General features: G+C 40.5%; 2 protein-coding genes across 5 annotated transcripts in view; both read left to right on the top strand.

Moving 5' to 3' along the window:
- The window catches only part of EPHA3 (EPH receptor A3), a 329015-nt gene that overhangs the window by 140550 nt on the left and 165458 nt on the right, over window positions 1-23007 (top strand). The window lies entirely within an intron of this gene.
- On the top strand, window positions 10725-11891 carry LOC144305275 (uncharacterized). The gene is made up of 2 exons (XM_077883999.1): window positions 10725-11420; window positions 11523-11891. Exons 1-2 carry the CDS (start codon window positions 11038-11040, stop codon window positions 11602-11604), a joined length of 465 nt encoding a protein of 154 aa, XP_077740125.1. The 5' UTR covers window positions 10725-11037; the 3' UTR covers window positions 11605-11891.

The raw sequence follows: 23007 nt of genomic DNA, 5'->3' as shown, positions 1-23007 counted from the left end.
AATATATTCTTAAAGATTTTATTTATTTATTTTGGAGAAGTGGGGTGGGGCAGAGTGGAAAGAAGAAAGAGTCTCAAGACTGTTGAGCGCAGAGCTGGACGCTGGGCTCCATCTCACCCTGAGATCGCGACCTGAGCTGAAACCAGGAGTCGGCCACTTAACCAGCTGAGCCCTCCAGGTGCTCCCAAAATAAATATTTTAAAATAAATACATGTTTGATAACACTGATTTCCACTTGATATTTTAATAAATGTACATACCCAGGAAGTAATTATTTAAATAAAAATTAACTACAAGCATCAGATATTGATTTATCCATAACACTGGCATATCAGATTCACATTGTTCCTCGAAAATCATTTTCAGCCATTTTACGTTTTTAAGCAGCTATTTAGAGTTATGCGACCTCTAACTTTCAAACACACTAATAGAGACATCTATATAGAAAACCATATTTATTATTTTAGAAATTTCCTACCTAGGGAATTCAACTCTATAATAATAGATAATATAATATCATAGTGTTGTCCTTAATATACCTATTGGTAGTATTCGTTTACCTTATTGAATACCTATATCCAAAGGTAAAACATAAAACATGCAATATTATAAAGTTGAGATTTTGGTTTTCCACTGGAAAGAACCCAAGTCATTATAACTAGCCTCAGAAGATACTGCCATATTTATATTTATATATATTTACCTAGCCTACCTAACTAGGAAATTCAACTGTACTCTTCACAAACCTCTGTGATATATATATATTCGTATAGTGATGCAAACAAAAAATATCTCAGGCTATTGACTCTGGTGAGAAACTGAATTAATTCCCAGAGCTGCCGGGACAGGCAACCACAAATTGGGTGGCTTCAAACAACAGAAAATATTCTCTCTCAGTTCCTGAGACTAAGGGTGAAATCAAGGTGTTGGCAGGGTCCTGGTCCCTCTAAAGCTTCTAGGGAAGAATCTTTCATTGCCCTTTCCTGGCCTCTGGCATTTGTTGGCAGTTTTTGGCATTCCTTAGCTGGTAGCTGTATCACAATTCCTGCCTCTGTCTTCACGTGGCCTTCCTCCCTTTTTGTGTGTGTCTTCTCTTGAGCAGGCTCCAAGGACACCACTCATTAGATGTCAGGCCCATCCTTTCCATTTTAACTAATTTCGTCTGCATAGGCCTTGTTTCCAAAGAAGGTTACATTCTGAAGTTCCAGTATATAGTAACTTTGAGGGGATTCTGTTGATTTGGGAGGACTCAATAGTCTGCCTGATGGCCCCCAAATTCATATTCATCTCGTGTGCAAAATACATTTACCCCATTCCAACATTCTCAAAAATCCTAATCCATTCTAGCATCGCCTCTAAATTAAATTCTCATCTAAGTATCATAGACTAAAAAAATTTGTAGTTTCATCCTTTAAATAAAGTATGAATGAGACTCTATCTAGGAGCAAAATGTTATTCTTCTGTGTACCTGTGAATCTAGAAAATAAGTCATCTATTTTTAGAATACAATGGTGAGACCAGCATAGGATAGACACCCCCATTCTCACAGGGAGAAAATGTAAGGAATAAGGGAGTCATTTGTTCCAAGCAAGTCTTCGTCCCAGCAGGGCAAATTCCATTAGGGTTCAAGGTCCGAAAATATTCCTCTGTGGCTTCATGCAGGACTCGAAAGGCCTACAGATGTCAGCCCTGCTCTGTGTTCCCTTCCTCATCAACTCCCACATCAACCCTACCCCTTCTCAATGAAATCCTGCTTATGTTTTAGTCTTGGTTTACCTATTACTTAAATTTCTTAAGTAGATGAGGTCCCTTGGTTACAGACTCCCACACTAACATTCATCTGCATTGTATTAGTGAGGGTTCTCTAGAGAAACAGAACCAATAGGAGACGTATATTCATTGACAAATATTCATTCTTAAATGTTCTTCTAGTCTACTGTTGTTTGTGTATATATACAAAAGATTATATATAATGATAATGGAGATGGAAAAGTCCCACAATCTGCAATTTATAAACTGGAGACCTAGGGAAGCTGGTAGCTTAAATTCCAGTCTGAGTCCAGAGGCCTAAGAACCAGACTTGCCAATTTGTGTAAGTTCTAGCCCCAGGACAAGAGAAAATCCATGTCTCAGGTGAGCAGTCAGGAACAGAGGGAGAATTCAACCTTCCTCCCTCCATGTTTTGGTTCTAAGGGGCCCTCAGTGGATTAGATGATGCACACCCACATTGGGAAGGACTTTTTGCCTTTTTCAATCCGTGGATTCAAGGCTCATTTCTTCTGGAAACATCTCCACAAACTCATCCAGAAACAGGGTTTTACCAGATGTCTGGCATCCCTTGTTCTGGTCAAGTGAACACATAAGTTCACCATCACATGCACCTTAGCTTCCCAGTATTTACTAGAGTTAAGTAATTTCTGAAATAAATTTGTTAATGTTTGTGTCTCCAAGTTGGATGAAGACCATAAGAGCAGACAGCATCACTATGTATCTTATTTACTGTTACATCCCCAAAGCATATATCCATGCAGGGTATGTTAAGATCTCGAGAGATACTACTGAATTAATGAATAAAAGTAGAAATGGAATTCTGTCTTCAAAGAAAACAACATGGCTTTTCCACTTTGGGAGTTAAGATAATGTCTTGAATCAAATGCCTGATTCCATGTTAAAGTTCCAAAGAGTCCTAAGAATACAGATGGAATGGAAGTTGACTCTTAAGCTTTTGGTAACTTCAAGATTTGAATGGAACTGAGGACTTCTGAATTATTAAAATAACTTTTGGAAATTGATTACAGTTTAAAACTTCTTTTCAGCGTTATTAGAAACTCTTCTTTAGTCTACTTTAACCTTTGTTAGTGTTATAATTTTCTTAGTATAAGTGCATCTCCAAAATTGTAACTGTAATAAATGAAAAATGCAATAAAGTTCTCTGTTTTTAAGTAACCCTTTATCTAAAGCTAAATTTCCCGAAACTGATATCATGAAGAACATTAATCCTTTAGAGCTACAGGAGGAAAAAATGGGGAATCCCAGGCCAAATAATTTCAGGAAATACTGTATTCAGTGTTCTCCCTCACACATTCACTTCATTAAGCGCAACACTGAGGTAGCAGCTCTGAATAGTTCTACAGAAAATAGTTTTTGGGGGGAAGAAAATGCCCCTCTAAATACATATTTTAATAATCTTTGTAAACATCCTGGTGCACCAATACTTCATGAAATGCTTTTTAGGAAATGTAGAAAGTAAAATATGCAATGGCTTTTATTATTTAATTAATTTCTGTTCTCAGTTAGGGTTGAGTAGATAAAATGATGCCCTCTCTTTTTAAGAAATAGCATCTGGTTTCTGGATACATCCCGTTATTTGCTGAAATTATTATTTTAGGGAAGAACGTAGAAACAGCAGAGGTCAGGGACTAAGCAGTGTTTTACCTCTCAATCTTTATGAAACCTAGCACACTCTGAAAGTCAGGTCTTAAGAGTGAGGACTGCTTGGACAACTGGGCGACCTATTTCTTGCAAGCCCCCTCCCCCCCTTCTGTGAAAGTTCCTCTGCCTCAGTTGAATGTGAAAGTAGGAAGAAATGACAGTGAGAATATATACTCGGCAAATTCTGTTTCTTTTTTTTAAGGAGGTTTTCAGGATTGGAGCTGGAAGTTGTTTGGGAACTTGTGAGTCAAGATTCTCAAGTCTGATGGACACTAGCAGTAGGTACCTAACCTCATTTAAATTCCTAGGTTTGGCACTCCGAAGGTCATTTAACCACAGTGAAAACAACATAGTGTGGACTCATTTAATATTTAAAAACCTATGAAATAGGTTTTATTATTAATTCAGCTTTAGAGAGAAGGAAACTAGACCTAGAGTTTATATCACTGGCCCTAGATCACAATTACTAAGGGAAGCAGATGGGATTTGAACCCAGGTTAACTGGCTCCTGAGCTATCCCGAATCGTAGCTTTCATGTCCATCATTTTATTGAAACCAGTTTAGTTCCCATCTAGCTTAATCTGAACGTCTTCATATTAGTATGAGGTTTTTTTTTTAATTTTTATTTATTTATGATAGTCAGAGAGAGAGGCAGAGGGAGAAGCAGGCTCCATGCACCGGGATGCCCGACCTGGGATTGGATCCCTGGTCTCCAGGATCGCGCTCCGGGCCAAAGGCAGGCGCTAAACCGCTGCGCCACCTAGGGATCCCTAGTATGAGTTTTAAAAGGTCTGTCTCATCAGGACGCCTGGGTGGCTGGCTCAGCAGTTGTAGCTCTGCCTTAGGCTCAGTCGTGACCCCAGGGTCCTGGGATGAAGTCCAACATTGGGCTGCCCACAGGGAGCCTGCTTCTTCCTCTGCCTGTGTCTCTGCCTCTCTATGTCTCTCATGAATAAATTAAAAAAAAAATCTTTATAAACAAAAAAATTCTGTCTCATTATTTTAGTTATGTCAATATTCAATTGAGAATTTAAATTCAATGGTAGCACAACACATAAATCAATGAACTTCAGTGACTTCTATAGATTTTGACAAAAGGGTCTCAGTTTTTACATGTAAATGTTTCTAAAACACCTCTTAATTTTCTTCCAAAACTGAGGATACTCAGTTACTTAAGCCCTTAGCATATTTAATCATCATGAGTAATTAGATTTTTTTTTTACACTTTAGATTTCTTTATATTTTTGTGTTTTCTCCTGATCAACATGATTATTATACTACTGTTATGATTATAGCAAATTGGTTTTATTAAACGATACCTCATTAAAAATAAATTATCTCAAAAACAGGAATAGACTGGAAAATTTAGCAGTGAAAAAATACCATGGTCATTTACCAAATATGAAATAATATTCTCAAAACTTCCTTTAATATGTCCTAACACATTTTTCTTCAGAAACAGAGATTCAGTTATCCAACTCTGAAAGGGCTGAAACCTTTGGAAGCCAGTGGCCTTTAAAAAAGATTTAACATAGGACTGCATTAAAAAAAAATTGTCTAATGTCTTCTACCATTTCTTCTCATCTTCTGCCTGGGGGTATCTTTTTCTCAGAGAATGTAAGGAAACTTGCAGAGTATAAGAAAACTGGATGAAGAGAAATCTCTCTTTCTAAGGCACGGGTAGAAACGAAATAGAAATAAAACACGTAACAGAAGGTGAGTGGTAACTCAGCAGGATAGTGGGTGAAGTTAGCTTTTCTTACCAAAGATTATTTTATAAAAGTTATAGCAGGTAATGGCAAAGCCTTCAAGAAGTAGAAGACGATGAGCATCATTGTAATTTCCTTTGTAACGACCTTAAAAAAAGATGTCTGTGTACTGGAATTGGAAGCGAATGAGGGTTGACTTAAAGCATATAATTAATTATCCTTGGTTATTTTACACTGTGGCTAATTCAGATGTTACTCAGGCAGAGAGGGAAAAACTTGATTTATTCAGTCTGGAATCCTATTCTCGTTTGGAAAGAAAGGCTTGGGCACCACTGACTGACACAAGTCACAGCCCTGCTGTTCTCGCTGGTAGCCTGGAAGCAGGATCCCAAAGAAAGGATGTTTCTCCGTGATCATTAAAAGTCCTTCATGCTGGAAGAAGGTGGTTTAAAAGGAAAGACTTCATAAGGAGATATTGCTTTTTAGTCAGTTAAGTTTTAAAAATAACTTTATGAAGGCTGTCCCGGTATAGTCACACCGCATAGCATCAATCATTGCTTTATTTCTCCTTAAACTTGGACTGACTTTTAAATTTTTTTTTTTGAAAACTGCAAAAAAAAAAAAAAAAATTAAATGTTGAGAATAAACGGGAATCAAGCAAAGACTTAAAATGTTACGCCATAATGCTAACAGTTTCTGAGATGATCCTGGGTTTGTTTGAGGAAAGCACAACAGTAAATGATAGGATTTTGTTTTAAAAGGGCGTGATTCCATTAGGCTACAAGTATGTTTTGTTTGTAATTTTAACTGGTTGGAGGCTCTTTTTGTTACCAGTCTCGTTTCACATTGGCTTTCTACAAAGTTTCTGCCAAATGTTTGCGATAGTGGAGAAGATAGGTGAAGGCCCTGATAGCTAGGATGGGCTCCTGAAGTCCTTCAGAAGAGTCACGTGGTCAATTATTTGTGGTAGGTTAATGGAACGTTATCCATTTTTCCTAAGGATGCATTTAAATGCCAAAAGCAGCAAGTCACTTGCCCCAGGCCACACAAGTCAGTGGCACTGGGTGGTGTTTGGGAGGGATTAAAATTCACAACTTCTGACACCTAGTCTGTGAGGCCACCCCAGTTTCAAACTGCCCTCCGTAGATTAACTTTCTCTTTCTGAAAACACATGTCTCCTAATGCTATTGCTGCTGAAAGATATGTCTGTTCATGTGGCTAATCTTCATTGCGTAGGAAGAAATAATAAGAAAGGATCACTCATCTTTCAGTTCACTGTGTTCTCAAAGTGTAAAGGGATACTTCAACTTTCTAAAAGCTCCAAACTGGATTTTTTCCCTTTTCTGATTTTTTAACATGCGTGGGCTATGTTAAAAAATGACTGTTTTTATTCTTTATAAGCGACTGAAGTTTTTATTACAGAATCAATGTACTTGAAAGTGAGGAAACTGAATATATTGTCAGGATACTGGACAATTAGATAATTATAAGTTATATTGATGACACATTAAAAGAGAGAGCCTAATGGTGATGATTTTTCAGGAAAAAAATCTTGTCTATAACTTTAGCACTTTAGCTATAGCAGTAAATCAGCTAAGATTGAAAATTTACAATGTTCTTTGAGGAAGGTGAAATTTATTATTAGCTTTTATATACTCCATTATTTTCACAAAGTGCTATAAAATAATTGTACAAGTTATTCTTCTCAACCTTCCTGTATTGTGGTAAATGATATGATTTTTGTTATTTACAAGTCAGGAAGAAAAAAAAAAAAAAGAAAAAAACCCTTGAGGTCAAAACAAGGTTTTGTATCTGATACAAGGACACAGGATAAATCTGTGACTATTACTTAGAATTGCAGAAATATAGTTTTATGACATGACTGTTTTTGCTTTCCAACTCCTTAAAACATCACAATCTAATTCAAGTGTTACTTTTGGAACTCTTCTGTCCAATAATAAGATCTTTTTTTTATGTACTTAGGACTTTCTTTTTTTATGTACTCTGCACTTTCAGGTACAGTTTCACATGGTACCTTATTTAATCTTCAAAACCATCCTATGAGGAAGATTGACTTTTACATATTTTATAGAGAATGAGGTACAGAGAATTTAAATGACCTTCCCACATCCAAGGAGTTTAGAAAAGTAGTTCTCAGAGTGTGGACCTCAGACCAGCAGCATCACCGGGGAGTAGGTCATACACATAAATACGGTACTGTATGTGAACTATACTTCAAATACTTCTTTTTAGCTTAAAAAAGAAATGTAAGCTGTCTGGTCCCAGTGCAGACTGAGTCGGAAACTCTGTATGGGGGCTCATCAATGCGGATTTGCCAGGTGATCATGATGCCTGCGTCATGTGAGAACCACTGATGTCGTGTGAGAACCATTGGCGTAGAACCGCCTGGTTTTGAATGACAAGATTTCCAGTTACGAGGTGTGTGCCTTCAAGTCACTGGTCTTTGAGTGCCTGAGTTATCTTTAGAATGTAAGTGGTGACAATCCCTCTTTGACGGGGTGTCGGGAGTACTAAGAGTGTATGTAAGGCAGACCTCAGACAGCTAGTGGATCTTCTGTGAATAAGAAATCCAAAATTCAGTTGTATTATCCACAGGATGGGAATTAAGTATTATACGAGGATCCGTTAATATATGTTGAATCATTCTTCACGGCGACCCACAGCCAATGCTTAGTAACTGAGATCGCATATTGTTATTATTGTTGTTGCTCTTCCTGGTACTATTATTAATCATCATCCTTGCCAGTTATTATCTGACTTGGAGAAGCCTGGGCTTTTTGTTTCCCATTGACCTTAGACTCTGAAATCCTTCACCCTCCTTTGACAGGCCTTCTGTCCACTGTCTTCTAGTTGGTGCCTGTCCGTCTGTGGCCAGCTGCTGGCCCACCTGTTCTTCATGACTAAGTGTCAGCCATGTGCACCCTTTCTCCTGATCTACAGCCGGCCTGACCCTCACGTCTGTCTCACGTCTGTAGGGACGCAGGAGTGTGTGGGATGTTGTGGCTTGCGTATGCATTCAGTCCAGCATAACCATTTTAAATGTGTGTCCTCCTTTAAGTTGAGCTCAACAAGAGTTCTACTTAAGGATCTTGCTTTATCCAATCTTGTCTGCGCCTCGTGGTTATAACGAATAGATGCAAGGTCAGCTTTCAAACATTCCCTAGAAAATTTCCCTTGTTAACCATTTTTCTCTTTTCCTCTTTCTTTCTGATTAAAAACAAGCAAACAAACAAAAAAACCTATCTGTGTTTTAATTTAAAAATGAACAGGCTAGGAATGCCTGGATGGCTCAGCGGTTGAGCGTCTGCCTTGGGCTCAGGGCGTGATCCTGGGGTCCTGGGATTGAGGCAGAGGGAGAAACAGGCTCCCTGCGGGGAGCCCAGTGCAGGACTCATCCCAGGACCCCGGGTCATGCCCTGAGCCCAAGGCAGATCCTCTACCACTGAGCCACCCACCTGGCAGGATTTCTCCTTGTTTTTGAAATGTGCACGTCCAGCCAAAAATTTTCTGCCACTCTGTACAAACCTTCCAGTGACCAAGAGCGAGCCTTGGGTATTGACTTTGTAGTGACAGATAAACTTTAGTGAGGCGAATCCACATATGCAGAAGTCACCAATAATGACGATCAACTTCATTTGTTGTTTCCTATTTATCTGCCACTTTCCCATTTTGTCCAAGCCTCACAATAGTTGGTTTTCTGGCCTCTTTGATGTGTTTTAAAATCTAAGAAACTAAATCATTCCATCTTGGTCACTATAGTGTTGGTGTATTTTTTTACTTTAGCCTTCTTTAGTGTTCTATAAATATGGCAGATACTCAGTATTTAGAGAGGAGGAAGGTTAGGGCACATCATTGCGGTAAAATCATCAGGCTTTTGTCTCATGGTCTATGTTAAATTCTAATATTTTCTAATGAGTAAGGAATGATAGCTTAATCTGAAGGCCATAGATTTCAGTGAATCAATAGAGAACAGAAAAACACGTCTGAAAGAGAGATCACTTGTGTCATGACTAAAACAACTTGGCTAGAGATGAAGATTGGTATCTTCGGGAGTCACTTTGATATAGTGAATCGAATACCTGCCTTTTACCTCTTTGCTACAGTGTTTTGCACTTTTGAAGACTGAACAATGATTTAGGCTAGTAACCAGGGAGTCAAGGGAGAAATTCAAGAACGGGAAGCACGACCTAATCACCACCGAGCTCCTCCTCCCGAGAATACCTACCGGTCAGGTGAAAGGGGGGCCAACTCTCCCGTACACGTGTATCAACCAGATGTCACGCTCCCATTTTGTAGTCTGATATGCACGTCAGGCACTTCCCGTGTATATTTTTTTCTGATTCTCCTAACATTCAGTTCAGTAGACGTTAATACTTTAAGAATTTTACTTAACGGTAAAACTAAAGCTTAGAATGGGTGTGACTCGTTCAAGATGGAACAGCTAGCTCCACCTTGTTTAGTTTCATTGAAATTGAAGTTCAAAAGAAAAGTAAGTCCTCTGGACCCTGAGGTCCATGTGCTTTGCCAGCATAGCTGCTTTTGTGTACGTGTCCACCCGAGCTTCCCACCGCTGGAGAAGCTGCGTGTCTGAGACAAGGCGTCCCACGGACAGGGGACGGTGCCTCTGCCCCACACGAGTGGGCGCCGTCCACGGGGGGGAGGGTGCGCGTTCCCCGCCGCAGGCTCGGACGCCCGGGGGCCCGGGGGCTGGAGGCATGGGGCCCGGAGGCGCGCAGGTCAGGAGGCCCGGAGGCCCGCAGGTCAGGAGGCCCGGAGGCCCGCAGGCCAGGAGGCCCGGAGGCCCGCAGGTCAGGAGGCCCGCAGGCCCGCAGGTCAGGAGGCCCGGAGGCCCGCAGGTCAGGAGGCCAGGAGGCCAGGAGGCCAGGAGGCCCGGAGGCCCGGAGGCCCGGCCCGTGCGTCCCGGGGACGCCGAGGGGGCGCGGTGCTGGGGGCCGGTGCCGGACGCCGGTCAGCCCTGCGGCCTCGGGGCTCCTCGCAGCTGGAGCCGCAGGCAGGGCTTCCCGCGGTTCAGCCGCCCCCCCCCCCACCCCCCGCCGTGTTGCAGTGAGGACTGCAGCCCCGTGGGGAGGGGCCCCGGGCTCTTCATCCCTGGGGCCGGGGCCGGGGCCGGGGTCGGGGTCGGGGTCGGGGTCAGGGAGGAAGCGCGGCGGCGGGCGGCGCCGAGGGCTGCGGGGAACGCGGGGCTCCCTCGGGCCTGGGAGGAGGCCGTGGTGCCGTCGCCCTGTGCGCCCAGCAGGCGGCCGGGGCCGGGGCCCGGGGTCGCGGGGGTCGCGGGGGTCGCGGGGGTCGCGGGGCCGGGGGCGCTGCCTGGGGACCTTCGCTGGGGCTCGGAGCTGCGCCTCGCGGGGAAGCGACCTCCGCGCCCGGCTCACGACGCGACCCCCCCCCCCCCCGTTGGCCGCTTTCTCTCCCGGTTTTCCCTGAAGCTGTACCTTTCGGGGACTCCTCCTTCCCCCACTTGGGAAGATCCGCGCGCGTCAGCCCAGGGGCGGGCGCGGCCTGGCCTCCCGGCCCTTCGCAGGCTCCCGCGCTCCGAGCTGCTCCTCAGACCCCGCCGGGCCGGCGCGTGGCGCTTCCGCCTCCCCACAGCCGCGGCGCCGCTGCAGCCGCCCTCCCGGAGCCTTCGTGAGGTTCGGCTCAGACAGGTTTGCTGTATTTTTTCTGACAAAGGTCTGTGCTTTTACGAGGTTTATGATGGGTTCACACTCTCTTTTTTACGAGGCGCCTTTCCGCACACGCAGACTCCCCAGCGGTCTCGCCGCCCCCTGTGCGGGGGGGGGGGGGGGGTTAGCCCACCGGCTGGGACGTTAGTGCACGTCCTGCTTCGCGCTTCATTTCAAAAGGTTTGTCCTTGATGCCGGGCGCACTGGGACGTCATTTGCTGAGCTCGGTGGCGGCCGGCGAGGGCCCGCGGCGGGTGCGGCCTGTAGGTGCGTGCAGCCCCCAGGCCGGCGCTCCCGGGCGGGAACCCGGCGGACGAGCCCTGCCAACGTGCCGAGCCGACCAAGGCCATGAAGTGAAAGCGTTTGCAGCGCGGCCCTCGCTCGGCTCCGGCTCCCGGCGTCTGCTTCGGCCCGACCGGTCAGCGTTCGGCCCGAGGCGCGGGGAAGGCCGGGGCACACCCAGCAGGCGCGCGTCCCAGGGGCCGGGCGTCCTCCCGCGAGAGCTCCTGGCCCCGTGGGCGCAGCCCTGTTGCCGTGACTCCTCCCGCCCTTCCTGCAGGACCCGCGGCCCCAGGTTCGCGAATGGGGAGCAGACTGGAAGGGATTGCTCTGTTTTTCGGAGTTCCGTAGATCGTATCAGAGATCTGTACGTATAAATTATCAATTTCTCCGGTAGGGAATTCCTGATGACTAGGCCCATTGCCCCGGAGATTTGCCTGAATTGCCCAGAAGAAATGCTCCAAAATGAAAGCAAATGAACTTCAAAGAGAGGATAGGTTTCATTCCTCTGAGTGTCTGTGCAGGGGAGGGGTGTGACTGAGCTCATGTGTAAGTGTGTTTACAACTGCGTCCTTGAGGATTCCTAAACATGCATTTGACTTGCATGGTGGTAGCTTAAACTGTGGAAAATTTGAACCAAATGTGTATATGGTGGGTTTTTTTCTAGGCTCTTAAATAGCAGACTATGTATTATTTAAATTCTGAGAGTAGTCTTTTATTTTAAATCTAAAATTGTTTTTGCAAATAAATAGCTATGTCAAAGAAACGACACTGTTTTCTTAGAGTTTTTTTTCCTCTTTTTTTTTATTAGTATGTGCGCACACTCACAAAACCTCACTTAAGTAGGGAGAAATATAGGAGTTTTAAAGAAAGAGTCTTTTCTTATTAATGCAATGTACACATTGTTTAGCCTTCTAGAAAGATCTAGAGAAAATGTCAGTAACCACCCCTTGTTCTATACATAAATATTTAGTTATTGAATAGGTTATATTCATTTACCTCATGCTGTTCATAGCTAATTAATTTTTCTATTTTTCTTTTTTTTTTTTTTGATGTACGGTTACCTTTTGGTTATTGGCTTAGATGTGTATTTAATAAATATTCAAAATAAATGCTACTAAAATTTCAGAGATTAATGTGTTTAAAATTCAATGAAGTGAACTAGGGTATAAGCTGATTTTTAACATAAGACTTTGGCTAATTTACCTTTTTCCTTTCCTTTCCTTTTCTTTTCCCTTTCTTTTAAGCAACTGAGTTTTCCTTAATTGACCATCTCTCAGAATAGAGTATCTTATAATCCTTTTGAGTATGATTCTAACATTAGGGTTGAGCAACTATGTTATACATTTGACTACTAATTTGTCTTCTCGTTGATTATTGGTCACAGTCCTCTTTGCTAAGTAGCTAGTGGTCACTAAAGAAAAGAAAAATGACAATAAATAGTATCTGAGCACTCAATTTTATTATATACTGCATTGGGGAAAACCACATTAGACTAAATGTGACACAAAAAAGGTATTTATTTTAATAACATGAAATGATCTTTTTAAAAAAATCATTTAACCATAATATCAACATTTTTTATCATTCTCTATTCATTCCATAAACTCATATTACAAACTCAGGAAAAAATAAATAAGATCATTACAGTGTTTCAACATTCTTTGTTATGTGGCCCCGTGTGTGTGTGTGCCTGTGTGTGTGTGTGTGTGTGCGTGTGCCTGTGTGTCTGTGATGGGAAGCACAGAATAAAACATTACCTCAACACAGCTAGATACAGAATTGATGTAATGACATTTGCTTCTTGAAAACGTAAGTGGATTTATTTAGCAATGGTCATATTTCACAATGATTTTTAAATACAGTTTTATAGAAAATACTGATACTTTAGATAGGAAGCTTAGATGGCTTTTTGTTTTGTTTTGTTTTGTTTTTAGAGACGGGAGGAAGAGGGAAAGAAAGAATCTTACTTAAGCAGGATCTAGGTCCAGCACTGAGCCCAGTGCGGGGCTTGACCTCACAACCCTGAGGTTATGACCTGAGCTGACATCAAGAGTTGATGCTTAACCAACTGAGCCACCCAGGAACCCCTAGATGGACCTTTAAACAGAACTTAAGGAATAAGTGTTTATAGAGAGTCTTTCTACAGTTGTGTGATTCTGGTACAAAGACAGCATCTCGGAGTTAATACTCATCAATAACATGGCTCTAGAGGTCTGGGATGAAAAATGGGATTGGTATTGGGAAAGAGGTGCACTGTCACCACGTTTCCCCTGCTGTGCAGTGTACACAAGTCAAAGCACTGAGTAGAGAGGTCAAAATCCTCGTCTCTCAGTACCGAGTGAACTCTTCTGGAGGGGATGATTGTGTTTCAGAGCCTTGAGCAGGGTGTAACTGGGTTCCAGTGGAATTAAGCAATACATCAGTAAGGTTATAAGACACAGCTTTGGAGATTCCTGGGTGGCGCAGCGGTTTAGCGCCTGCCTTTGGCCCAGGGTGTGATCCTGGAGACCCGGGATCGAATTCCACGTCGGGCTCCCGGAGCATGGAGCCTGCTTCTCCCTCTGCCTATGTCTCTGCCTCTCTCTCTCTCTCTCTCTCTCTCTCTCTCTGTGTGTGTGTGTGTGACTATCATAAATAAATAAAAATTAAAAAAAAAAAAAGACACAGCTTTGGTGCATGAAGGCATCTACATCGTATTTGTGCATGTCCCACCACTATGTGCAGCTATAAAATACGTATAAAGGACATATCACAGGTAATAAGCATGACACGATCATATGTAGTATATAAAACATACTAGCAATACCATCTTCAGCATTGCTGTCTAACTATGAAAAGGGTGGATTTTGAATTATTTTCCCAGAAGTGGGAACATCCTAATCCCGTCATAGTCATAGTACTTGTGTTTAGATTTGTGTAGACTTGTGTGTATTTTATTGCTATTTACTAAATATCTGCTGTGGTGTTCACATACACGTGGAGGTCCACTCACAGTCTTTCACTCAGCACAGTTTTACTGAACGTCTACTGTGGACTAGACACACATCTAGGGCAACATACAGTGGTGAGTAAATATAGACACTCCATTGTCTTCTCTGGCATTTTCAATCTTTGAGCAAACATACATATAATCCAAAAATTATTTCATCAGATTTGTGATGATTGCTATGATAATCTATTCTCAGAGTTCACTAAGCTGTTTTCCTATGAACACTTACTCTATGCCAGACCCTTAAGAGTTGAGGAAATAGCATTGAACATTGATATTTATCTTCTAATATAGAAGATATCCATTATCCTTGTTGATTAATTGTAAGTCATAAGCACCTTTTCTTGGTGGTAGATTTGTAACATGCATAGGTCATCTACTGTGTACCTTCCATTAAGAATTTCTTTTCCTGCGTTTTTTATCTTTCCTAAACCCCGCTCCCTTCCTATGCAATGAGAAAATGATGCTGGCCGATTTTTCCATACTCTTGGGAGTTAATAGATCATTACCTCTAATGGAAGAACATAATTTTATTTGATGCACACCATGCTCTCTCTCCCATATTTTTATTTACTGTATTGGTATTTTTAAAAGACCCATAACCCATTATAAGTGCTAATACTGTGATTTAAGCTAACAAGTGAATAAAACTGAACAAGGAACTATTATTATTATAATACCCACCATGAGCAGCCAATATATTGTCTTTTCTCTATACAGAAATAAACAACTCTCTAGACCCAAGCTGAAGTGCTTCATGACTTTTTAAATATAGCAGTGTAAACCTTGTTGATTCTTTTTGTCATGTTAACTGATACATAAATACTAGAAGCCATTGAAAGTTTTTACCTTTATTTCTTGGAATTTAAGTTGTATTAATGTTCATATAATGTTGGTTTAGCAGTTGACTGTTTCTGTACGTGGTATAGGGTTAGCCTTGCAAAAGAATCATTGTAGATCCAATCAACACAAATGACTATGTTTGGAATGCAGTATATGGAGCTTGCTTTCAGATGAAGTAACAGGGCATGAACAAGATTTAACTAGTCATTACGGGTAATAGAAATAATTTATTTTAGGAAAGTAAAATCAATAGCAAGGCAAAAAATTGTTTGAACTGGTGAATAGCACTAGGTTTTCTGAAAGTTCAAGCCCCTGTTTGCGTGAATCTTCATAAAATTCCCTATAGGCAGCTTCCTAAGGCAGAGGGAAAATATTATATTGCATTGTCACTGAAATTTCTTCAGTGGGGGCTGGTTAGGGAGATGAAATACCTGAGAATGAGGGAGTAACAAAAGGCTCCCCACATGCTCTATGCTTTCACTCACCTTCGTGCACTACCAGTAATAACACTGGGTCGGGACCCAGTTATATTTCTACTTTGCAGGAAACATCTGTGCTAATTTTCAGGTAGAAAAATGGATAACCAATCCTAACATATCAGGGCCTTTTTATGTAAATATGCATTTCACAGCACATTAAAGGTAAGGAGAGCTTTGTCTGATATTTGGAATCAGTTTAAATTAATTAACTGTAAGTAGAAATGTGGGGAGCTGCTGGCCTCAGGGCCTCAGAGCCCGGAGGCCGCCGTGTGGTGGGGAGAGCAGGTCCAGTGGTGGCCCTGCTCTGGGTTGAGGGCGGATGTGAGAAGGCAGCAAAGGAGCCGGGGGTCCGCAAGATGTGGCTCTGAGTCCCGGGAGGTGTCAGTGCGCGGGGACAGGCGGATGCACTGTGTTTGGGAGGCAGGCGGGCAGGGGGTCTCGGGGCCTGGGCCCTCCAGCAGATCACGCACATGAACAAGTAAAAGCTCTTCTTCTTCCTTCCCCACTCATTCTCCGAGCCCTCTTCATGTCTCCTGTGTGTCCTTGAGTTATTTTCGTTGTGACTCTTGCCTGTACCTGGAAATCTCCTATCCATGTTTCATTTTACTTGATGTCATCTTTCTGTGCCGGCTGGATTGTAAGCATGGTATGCACAGGAAGATGAGCTACTTGACCAAACCTGACTCACAAGGAGCCCTCTGAAAACATTTATTTGTCGAGAGAAAGATTTTTTTTAATTTATCCTTGCTTTTTAACAGAAAATTAAAATTTATAGCTGCAGAAAATTAAGAACAGAAAAACAGTAGCTAACAGTTGTTGAGCATCAAGCACAGTTCCCTGTCTTTCCATGTAAAGTACAGAACAGCCCTAGAGGGAAAGCACTATCATTATCCTTACTTGACAGATGGGAAAACTGAGGCCCAGTGATGTGAAATGGCTCGCCAAAGCTTCTAGAAAGCATGGTAAGAAAATTGAGATTCTAAACCAAGGGATCAGGCCCCAATGGTAAATGTGTCCTTTTATTGTGCTAATGATGCTTCACAAGAGAAGGGAGCAATAATGGTGAGATCTGCAGAGATATTTGCTAGGTTTGTTCCTGCCTGTGGGCTGACCGGGTTCCTCAACGATGTGATGTCAGCTAAGTAGAAGAGAGAACCATCACCACCTGGAATAACTATAACATTCTGGGAATATATATTGTACAGATAGGCAATTTTATTAAACAAATCCAAAACAAAACAAAACCCAAAGGACAAAAGAAAGGAATAAAAGAAGGTCAAACAAACTTTTAGTTCAGCATTAAATGTTTTTTAGAAGTAAAACATTTTCATAAAGATCATTGAGGTCAACACCCTTACCTACATATAGAAAAACAGAAAATCGCCCATATTACACAGGTTGATGCTGACCCAGATTGGGTCAGTTATGTTTAATCCTACCTCTCTCATTTCTTCTCCACACCAAGATTCTTCCAAGGTGGGACATTGACCTCAAATTTTTCTTAAAGATATCAGAATATATACACAATGTTTTATCTTCCTTTTTTCCCCTGACAACTAGAAATATGTATAAATATGGTAATATAACTCAGATTACTATTCCAGTTCCACAGAGATGACTGTCTAATAAGAAAACACACCAGAATTTATTTTTTTGGGAAAAAAAAAGTTAATTCGTAGCCTGAGATGTGCATGCTTCCTAACAAAAGATGACTTAGCAAGAGCTACAAGAGAATGCCAATAAAAAATTGTTCGACATTTATCTATAATAGTCACCATGATAAAAAGCAATTTCTCACATACATAGTCAATGTTGTATATTCAAGCTGGGGTGTATATACATTTGTCTTTTTAGTACAATACTCTCTGAGCACAGAGCATCTTTCTAAATGGATGTGTCATACCATTACTTGGTAGGACATGAATGATTACAGCCTTAAACTGGTAATACGCCTTCCTGACACAAATATAGGACTATGATGCTGTATAATGTTGACATTTATAGCCACTTTCATGGACTTTATCTCAAATCCTTGAGTGGATGCAGAGCATATGGCATATCTATTCTAAAGTGCCCGTGTGTGGACAAGCACAGCAACTATCACGTGGTGAAAAGTGTCTTGGACTTCAGTGTTCTATTATTGTGGGTGGTTTTAGAATCACCAGGGAAGGAGACTTGAATCAATCCTTCTATGCTAATGGCAAATGGTTACTGTGACCTAGCGATGTTCTTAGGTGACAAATCCAACCAAAGATCCCTAAAATGAGTTTGATAATAAATCCTTCATATGTAAACCTTGAACATTGCTAGGCATATTAAACTCAAAAGGATCGTAATTGTTGCATAATCATACTGCCTTTCTTCAGTGTTGTAGAAAGATGAGACATCATGGCTTAGAAAGTTCTCAAGAGAAAGTTTACACTTCAAAATAGAAAGCATTTTAATTTAACCCGAGATTGAGGAGAACACTTCTGTTAAATGTTCTTTGGTCTTAGTAAAGCATCCTGAAAATATGTTCACCTTATGTTGATAGCAACGTTTTACTAGTGGACATATTAATTATGATATAACTGTTATAGTAACAGAATATTAATATAGCACGTACATTGTGAAGGACAATGTGTTTGCATATATTAATCTCTGTAGTCACCAGAACAACCTTATGAGGTAACTATTACTATTACATCTGTTTTACAAGCCAAGGAACTGAAATGGAAAGGTGAGTTGACATGCTCCTTGTCACAGAGCTAGTGCATGCTGTCCACCCATCATCGGGGATCATTGGGATAGATAGACCTTAACTTTCCTGTATCTCAGTTTCTTTAGCATGGGATGTGGGTTGGTAGAAGGAAGCTGATGCTTGGCTCTGCCTTTTATTCTTTATTCCTACTGATAACTGGGAATACTAATCAAGTTCCCTTGTAGATGGCTAAATTTGGTATTAAAGTTGGTACTAAAAATCAATGATTTCAGAACCTACTCCTGAGAGTGTTCTATGAAAAAGGAAAGAAATTATATGTTATATATTAGAGTAATCCATCCTTTATAATGGGATCCTGGAGCAGACAGATTGTGCCAGGCAAGTTGAGCCTTGAACCAATTTTTAATTTGTTGAATTTTTCTGAGACTTATAGGGTATATAAATGTAAGTATATCTAGATGGGTAGTACCTATAGAATATATGTAGATTTACATGGGGATCCCTGGGTGGCTCAGGGGTTTAGCACCTGCCCTTGGCCCAGGGCGTGATCCTGGAGACCCAGGATCGAGTCCCACGTCAGGCTCCCTGCATGGAGCCTGCTTCTCCCTCTGCCTGTGTCTCTGCCTCTCTCTCTCTCTCTCTCTCATAAATAAATAAAATATTTTTTAAAAAAGAATATATGTAGATTTACAGGCAGTGTATGTACATACAACGTTTTATCTATAGAGCCTTATATTAGAAATTATGATTTTATCTAATTTTCTGAATGGGAGATTTTGCACATGTACTCATGCAAGTGGAGAATGACATATATAGAGACTTGGGACTTAGAGAAACACAGTTTGATTAATAGGCGTGAATCGTTTTATGGATTGGATGGTAGTGGGTGGTCTTTCTGAGGCATGGAGCCATTATAGGTAAACTTGAACTTTCTGGGTTATCACCATCAAAGAAAGCTCAGTCCAGAGGCACCTAATGTAACGGATCATGTTTCTTGTCCTACAGTTTAAGATTCATCCTCTGAGATCCCTCCTGTGTTTTTATCAAATATAAATTAAAAAATACAAACTGTGAGGCTACTGTTAGCTCCTGGTTAGACAGCTCTGTTGCTATCCGAAATGTTCATTTCTGTTGATCACCTCCTTCTAACTAGGCCCTTGTCTCGGAAGTCTTATTACAAGTGTTATAAGCAAAACTTACATCTTCCTCTATAGCCTTTATAAAGGTATGGGTATTATTTTGGTGAATAGTATCACTATTTCCAACAATCTTCTGATGATTTCTGCCAAACTCACTCTGATATATTCTTTATTTCTTCTCTCTGCTGGATCAACAAATAAAAATAGTGTGGAAAGCATGGTCTCAGGGCACCTGGCTGGCTCCGTTGGTTAACCGGCTGCCTTCAACTCAGGTCATAACCCTGGGGTCCTGGGATGGAGCCCACGTCTGGCTCCTGCTCAGCGGGAAGGCTATTTCTTCCTCTTCATCTGCCACCCCCCCCCCACTTGCGCTCTTTATCTCTCTCAAATAAATAAAAAAAATCTTAAAAGAAAGAAGTGTGGTCTCATCAGAGTAGTAGATAGAGGAAAATATGTTTTCACATATGCATCATGCGTGGTTTAGAAAGAATGGATACAACTCTTCAAAAATATGCTCAAAAAGTATAATGGTAAGTTATGAAAAAGAAACTGTGACAGTGTTAATTAAAATTTCTTACTAATTCCTCTTTGTCTTTTTCTTTTTTGGTACACTTGAAAGCAAAGTGCAACCATGTGTTTGGTCAACAATAAAGCTGTACCTTATTGCAAAGGAGATTGAAGGTATATCTGTAAATAAAAATGACACCTACCTGTCCATTTTAAACTTTAGCATTGCACGAAGAATTTATTTTCACTGTTACTGCTAGATGTATAAATAAGTAAAATAAAAGCTGGAATGGTCATTCCTTGATAAAAAGGATTTGCAGGCAACCTCTATTCTTCTTTTAAAAAAGAGTTATGGGGTGTATTTTGTAACTGAAATAAATTAAACTCACAATCGTATATTGTTGATGTAATGTTATAAGTATTTTGTTTGTGATGTATCTTTAATGGCAGATTTGAGGGAAGAACTATAGATATCAAGAATCAATTCACATGAGTGATGTGTGCCTAGATTTCTTCCCTATCAGAGCGTCCTTACTCAGATCGCTCAGATCGTTGGCTTTGTGCCTTTTTCTCTATCCAAGATTTATAGTTATCATAATACATGGCTCATCACTAGAACTGCCTAATTAATTAGCGAGTGAAGATGGATACAAGTCCAATTTAAGCATTTCCTCAAGCTGTGGCCATGAGCAAGTCACTGAACCTCTCCCATCCCAAGGACCATCACTTACGTAATGTGAGAGCTGGCCTAGACTGCCTTCCCTTCTTTGTGTACTTTGTTTACAGTTTTATAAGTAAGACTATATATCTAAGAAATAATTATAGATGGTGCACAATTCAACTACATGTAGTTAACTTCATAGTTTGTATTACAGAGGAAAAGAAGTCTGCAAAACAAAGGTTCAGTTTTTTTATTTAGAAATATTTTCTAAAAATCATATTTGAGAGAGTGTGTGCATGATTGCATCAGTTTTATAAATTAACACCTGATTTAGACCAGTCTTCTGTAATAATAAAAAGATAAGAAGAGATGAAAAGTTATTTACAAGATTCTTGAGTAATAAAATCAGAAGAAGACAGATACAAGATAACTTATAGTCAATTGCAGGTGCTTAAGACTGAAGAATTATTACTAAATCGCTGAGGACCTTCAAGTGTGATGTTGCATGAGATTACGTGTAAGGATCATTTGCTCCATTTTACGACTCTGTCACTTAAAAAATCAGAACTTTCCACCCTGTGAGGCTAAAAGTTTGGCCTGGTTTATGGGACATGTGCCAGCTGGCCAGGATAAATTAAAATATCTGCTTCTTCAATGAACTTGTGATAATGTATGATCCTCAGTCTACTTTTTATAGCAGGATTAATCTGAAAGCATGGTACTACCGATGCCTGGGGAACAGAGATGCATGTAAATTATCTGGCAATCAAATTAATATTTAGTTGACAACCTATCATGTTGTGGTGCCAATAAGATTTTGGACTCAATGGACTAGTAAGTCTAATTATTTCTATAATTCTAAAAAAAATGTGCTACAAAGGTACTACAATTATCTCCATAAATCCCTTTAATAATAAATAAAGGAATATTTCATTGGAAAAGTAGAAGAGGTCAAGGAAGACGCTTGTAAGAAGTAATTTACTTTAGCTTTTATGTGGAACTTAGAAAACACACCTTGCACCTAGGAAAACAATAAGATACCTAGGAATAAACCTAACCAAAGAAGTAGAAGATCTGTACTCTGAAAACTATAGAACACTTATGAAACAAATTGAATAGGACATGAAGAAATGCAAAAGCATTCCATGCACATGGAGTGGAAGAACAAGCATTGTTAATATGTCTATACTACCCGAAGCAATCTAGACATTTATGCAAGTTCTATCAAAACACTACCAGCATTTTTCACAGAGCTAGAAGAAATAATCCTGAAAATTTGTATGGAACCACTAAAGACCCCGAATAGCCAAATAAATTCTGAAAAACAAAACAAAACACACCTGGAGGCATCACGATTGTGGGTTTCAAGCTATATTACAAAGCTGTAGTCTTTAAGATAACATAGTACTGGCACAAAAACAGACACACAGATCAATGGAACAGAGCAGAGAACTGATAAATGAATCTGCAAATATACAGTTGAATAATCTTCAACAAGGCAGGAAAGATTCAATAGAAAAAACAGAGTCTCTTCAACAAATGGTGTTGGGGAAACTAGACAGCCACATGCAGAAGAATGGAACTAGACCACTCTCTTATACCTTACACAAAAATAAACTCAATATGGTTGAAAGACCTAAATGTGAGACAGGAAACCATCAAAATCCTAGAAGGGAACACAAGCAGCAGTCACTTTGACCTCAGCCATAGCAACTTTTACTAGACACGTTGCTGGAGGCAAAGAAAACAAAAGCAAAACTGAACTATTGGGACTTCATCAAAGCAAAAAGCATCTGCACAGTGAAAGAAATAACCAGCAAAACTAAAAGGCTGCCTATGGAATGAGACAAGATATTTGAAAGTGACATATCTGATAAAGGGTTTGTATCCAGAATCTATAAAGAACTTATCAAACTTAACAACCAAAATACAACCCAGTTAAGAAGTGGGCAGAAGACATGAACAGACACTTTTCCAAAGAAGACATCCAGATGGCCAACACATGAAAAGATACTGAACGTCACTGATCATCAGAGAAATAAAAATTAAAACCACGATGAGATATCACCTCACACCAGTAAGAATAGCTAAAATTAACAACAGAGGAAACAACAGATGTTGGTGAGGATGTGGAGAAAGGGGAACCCTCTACATTGTTGTTGGGAATACAAACTCACGTAGCTACTCTGGAGAACGGGATGGAGGGTCCTCAAAAAGTAAAAAAATAGAGCTACCCTCTGATCCAGCAAATACTAAGTATTTACGAAAGGATACAAAATATAGGTTTGAAGGGATGCATGCACCCCAATGTTTATAGCTGCATTATCAACAATAGCCTATATATATATATATATATATATATATATATATATATATATGTCATATATATAACAGACATCAAAAAAAAATGAAATCTTGCCATTGACAATAATGAGGATGGAGTTAGAGTGTACTCTCTTGAGTGAAATGAGTCAATCAGAGAAAGACACATATCATATGATCTCACTTACATGTTGAATTTAAGAAAGAAAATGGATAAACATGGGGGAAAGGGGAAAAG

Source organism: Canis aureus, chromosome 35 (genome assembly GCF_053574225.1).
Source record: "Canis aureus isolate CA01 chromosome 35, VMU_Caureus_v.1.0, whole genome shotgun sequence".
Classification (NCBI taxonomy): Eukaryota; Metazoa; Chordata; class Mammalia; order Carnivora; family Canidae; genus Canis; species Canis aureus.
This window is presented reverse-complemented; position numbering and strand designations above follow the sequence as displayed.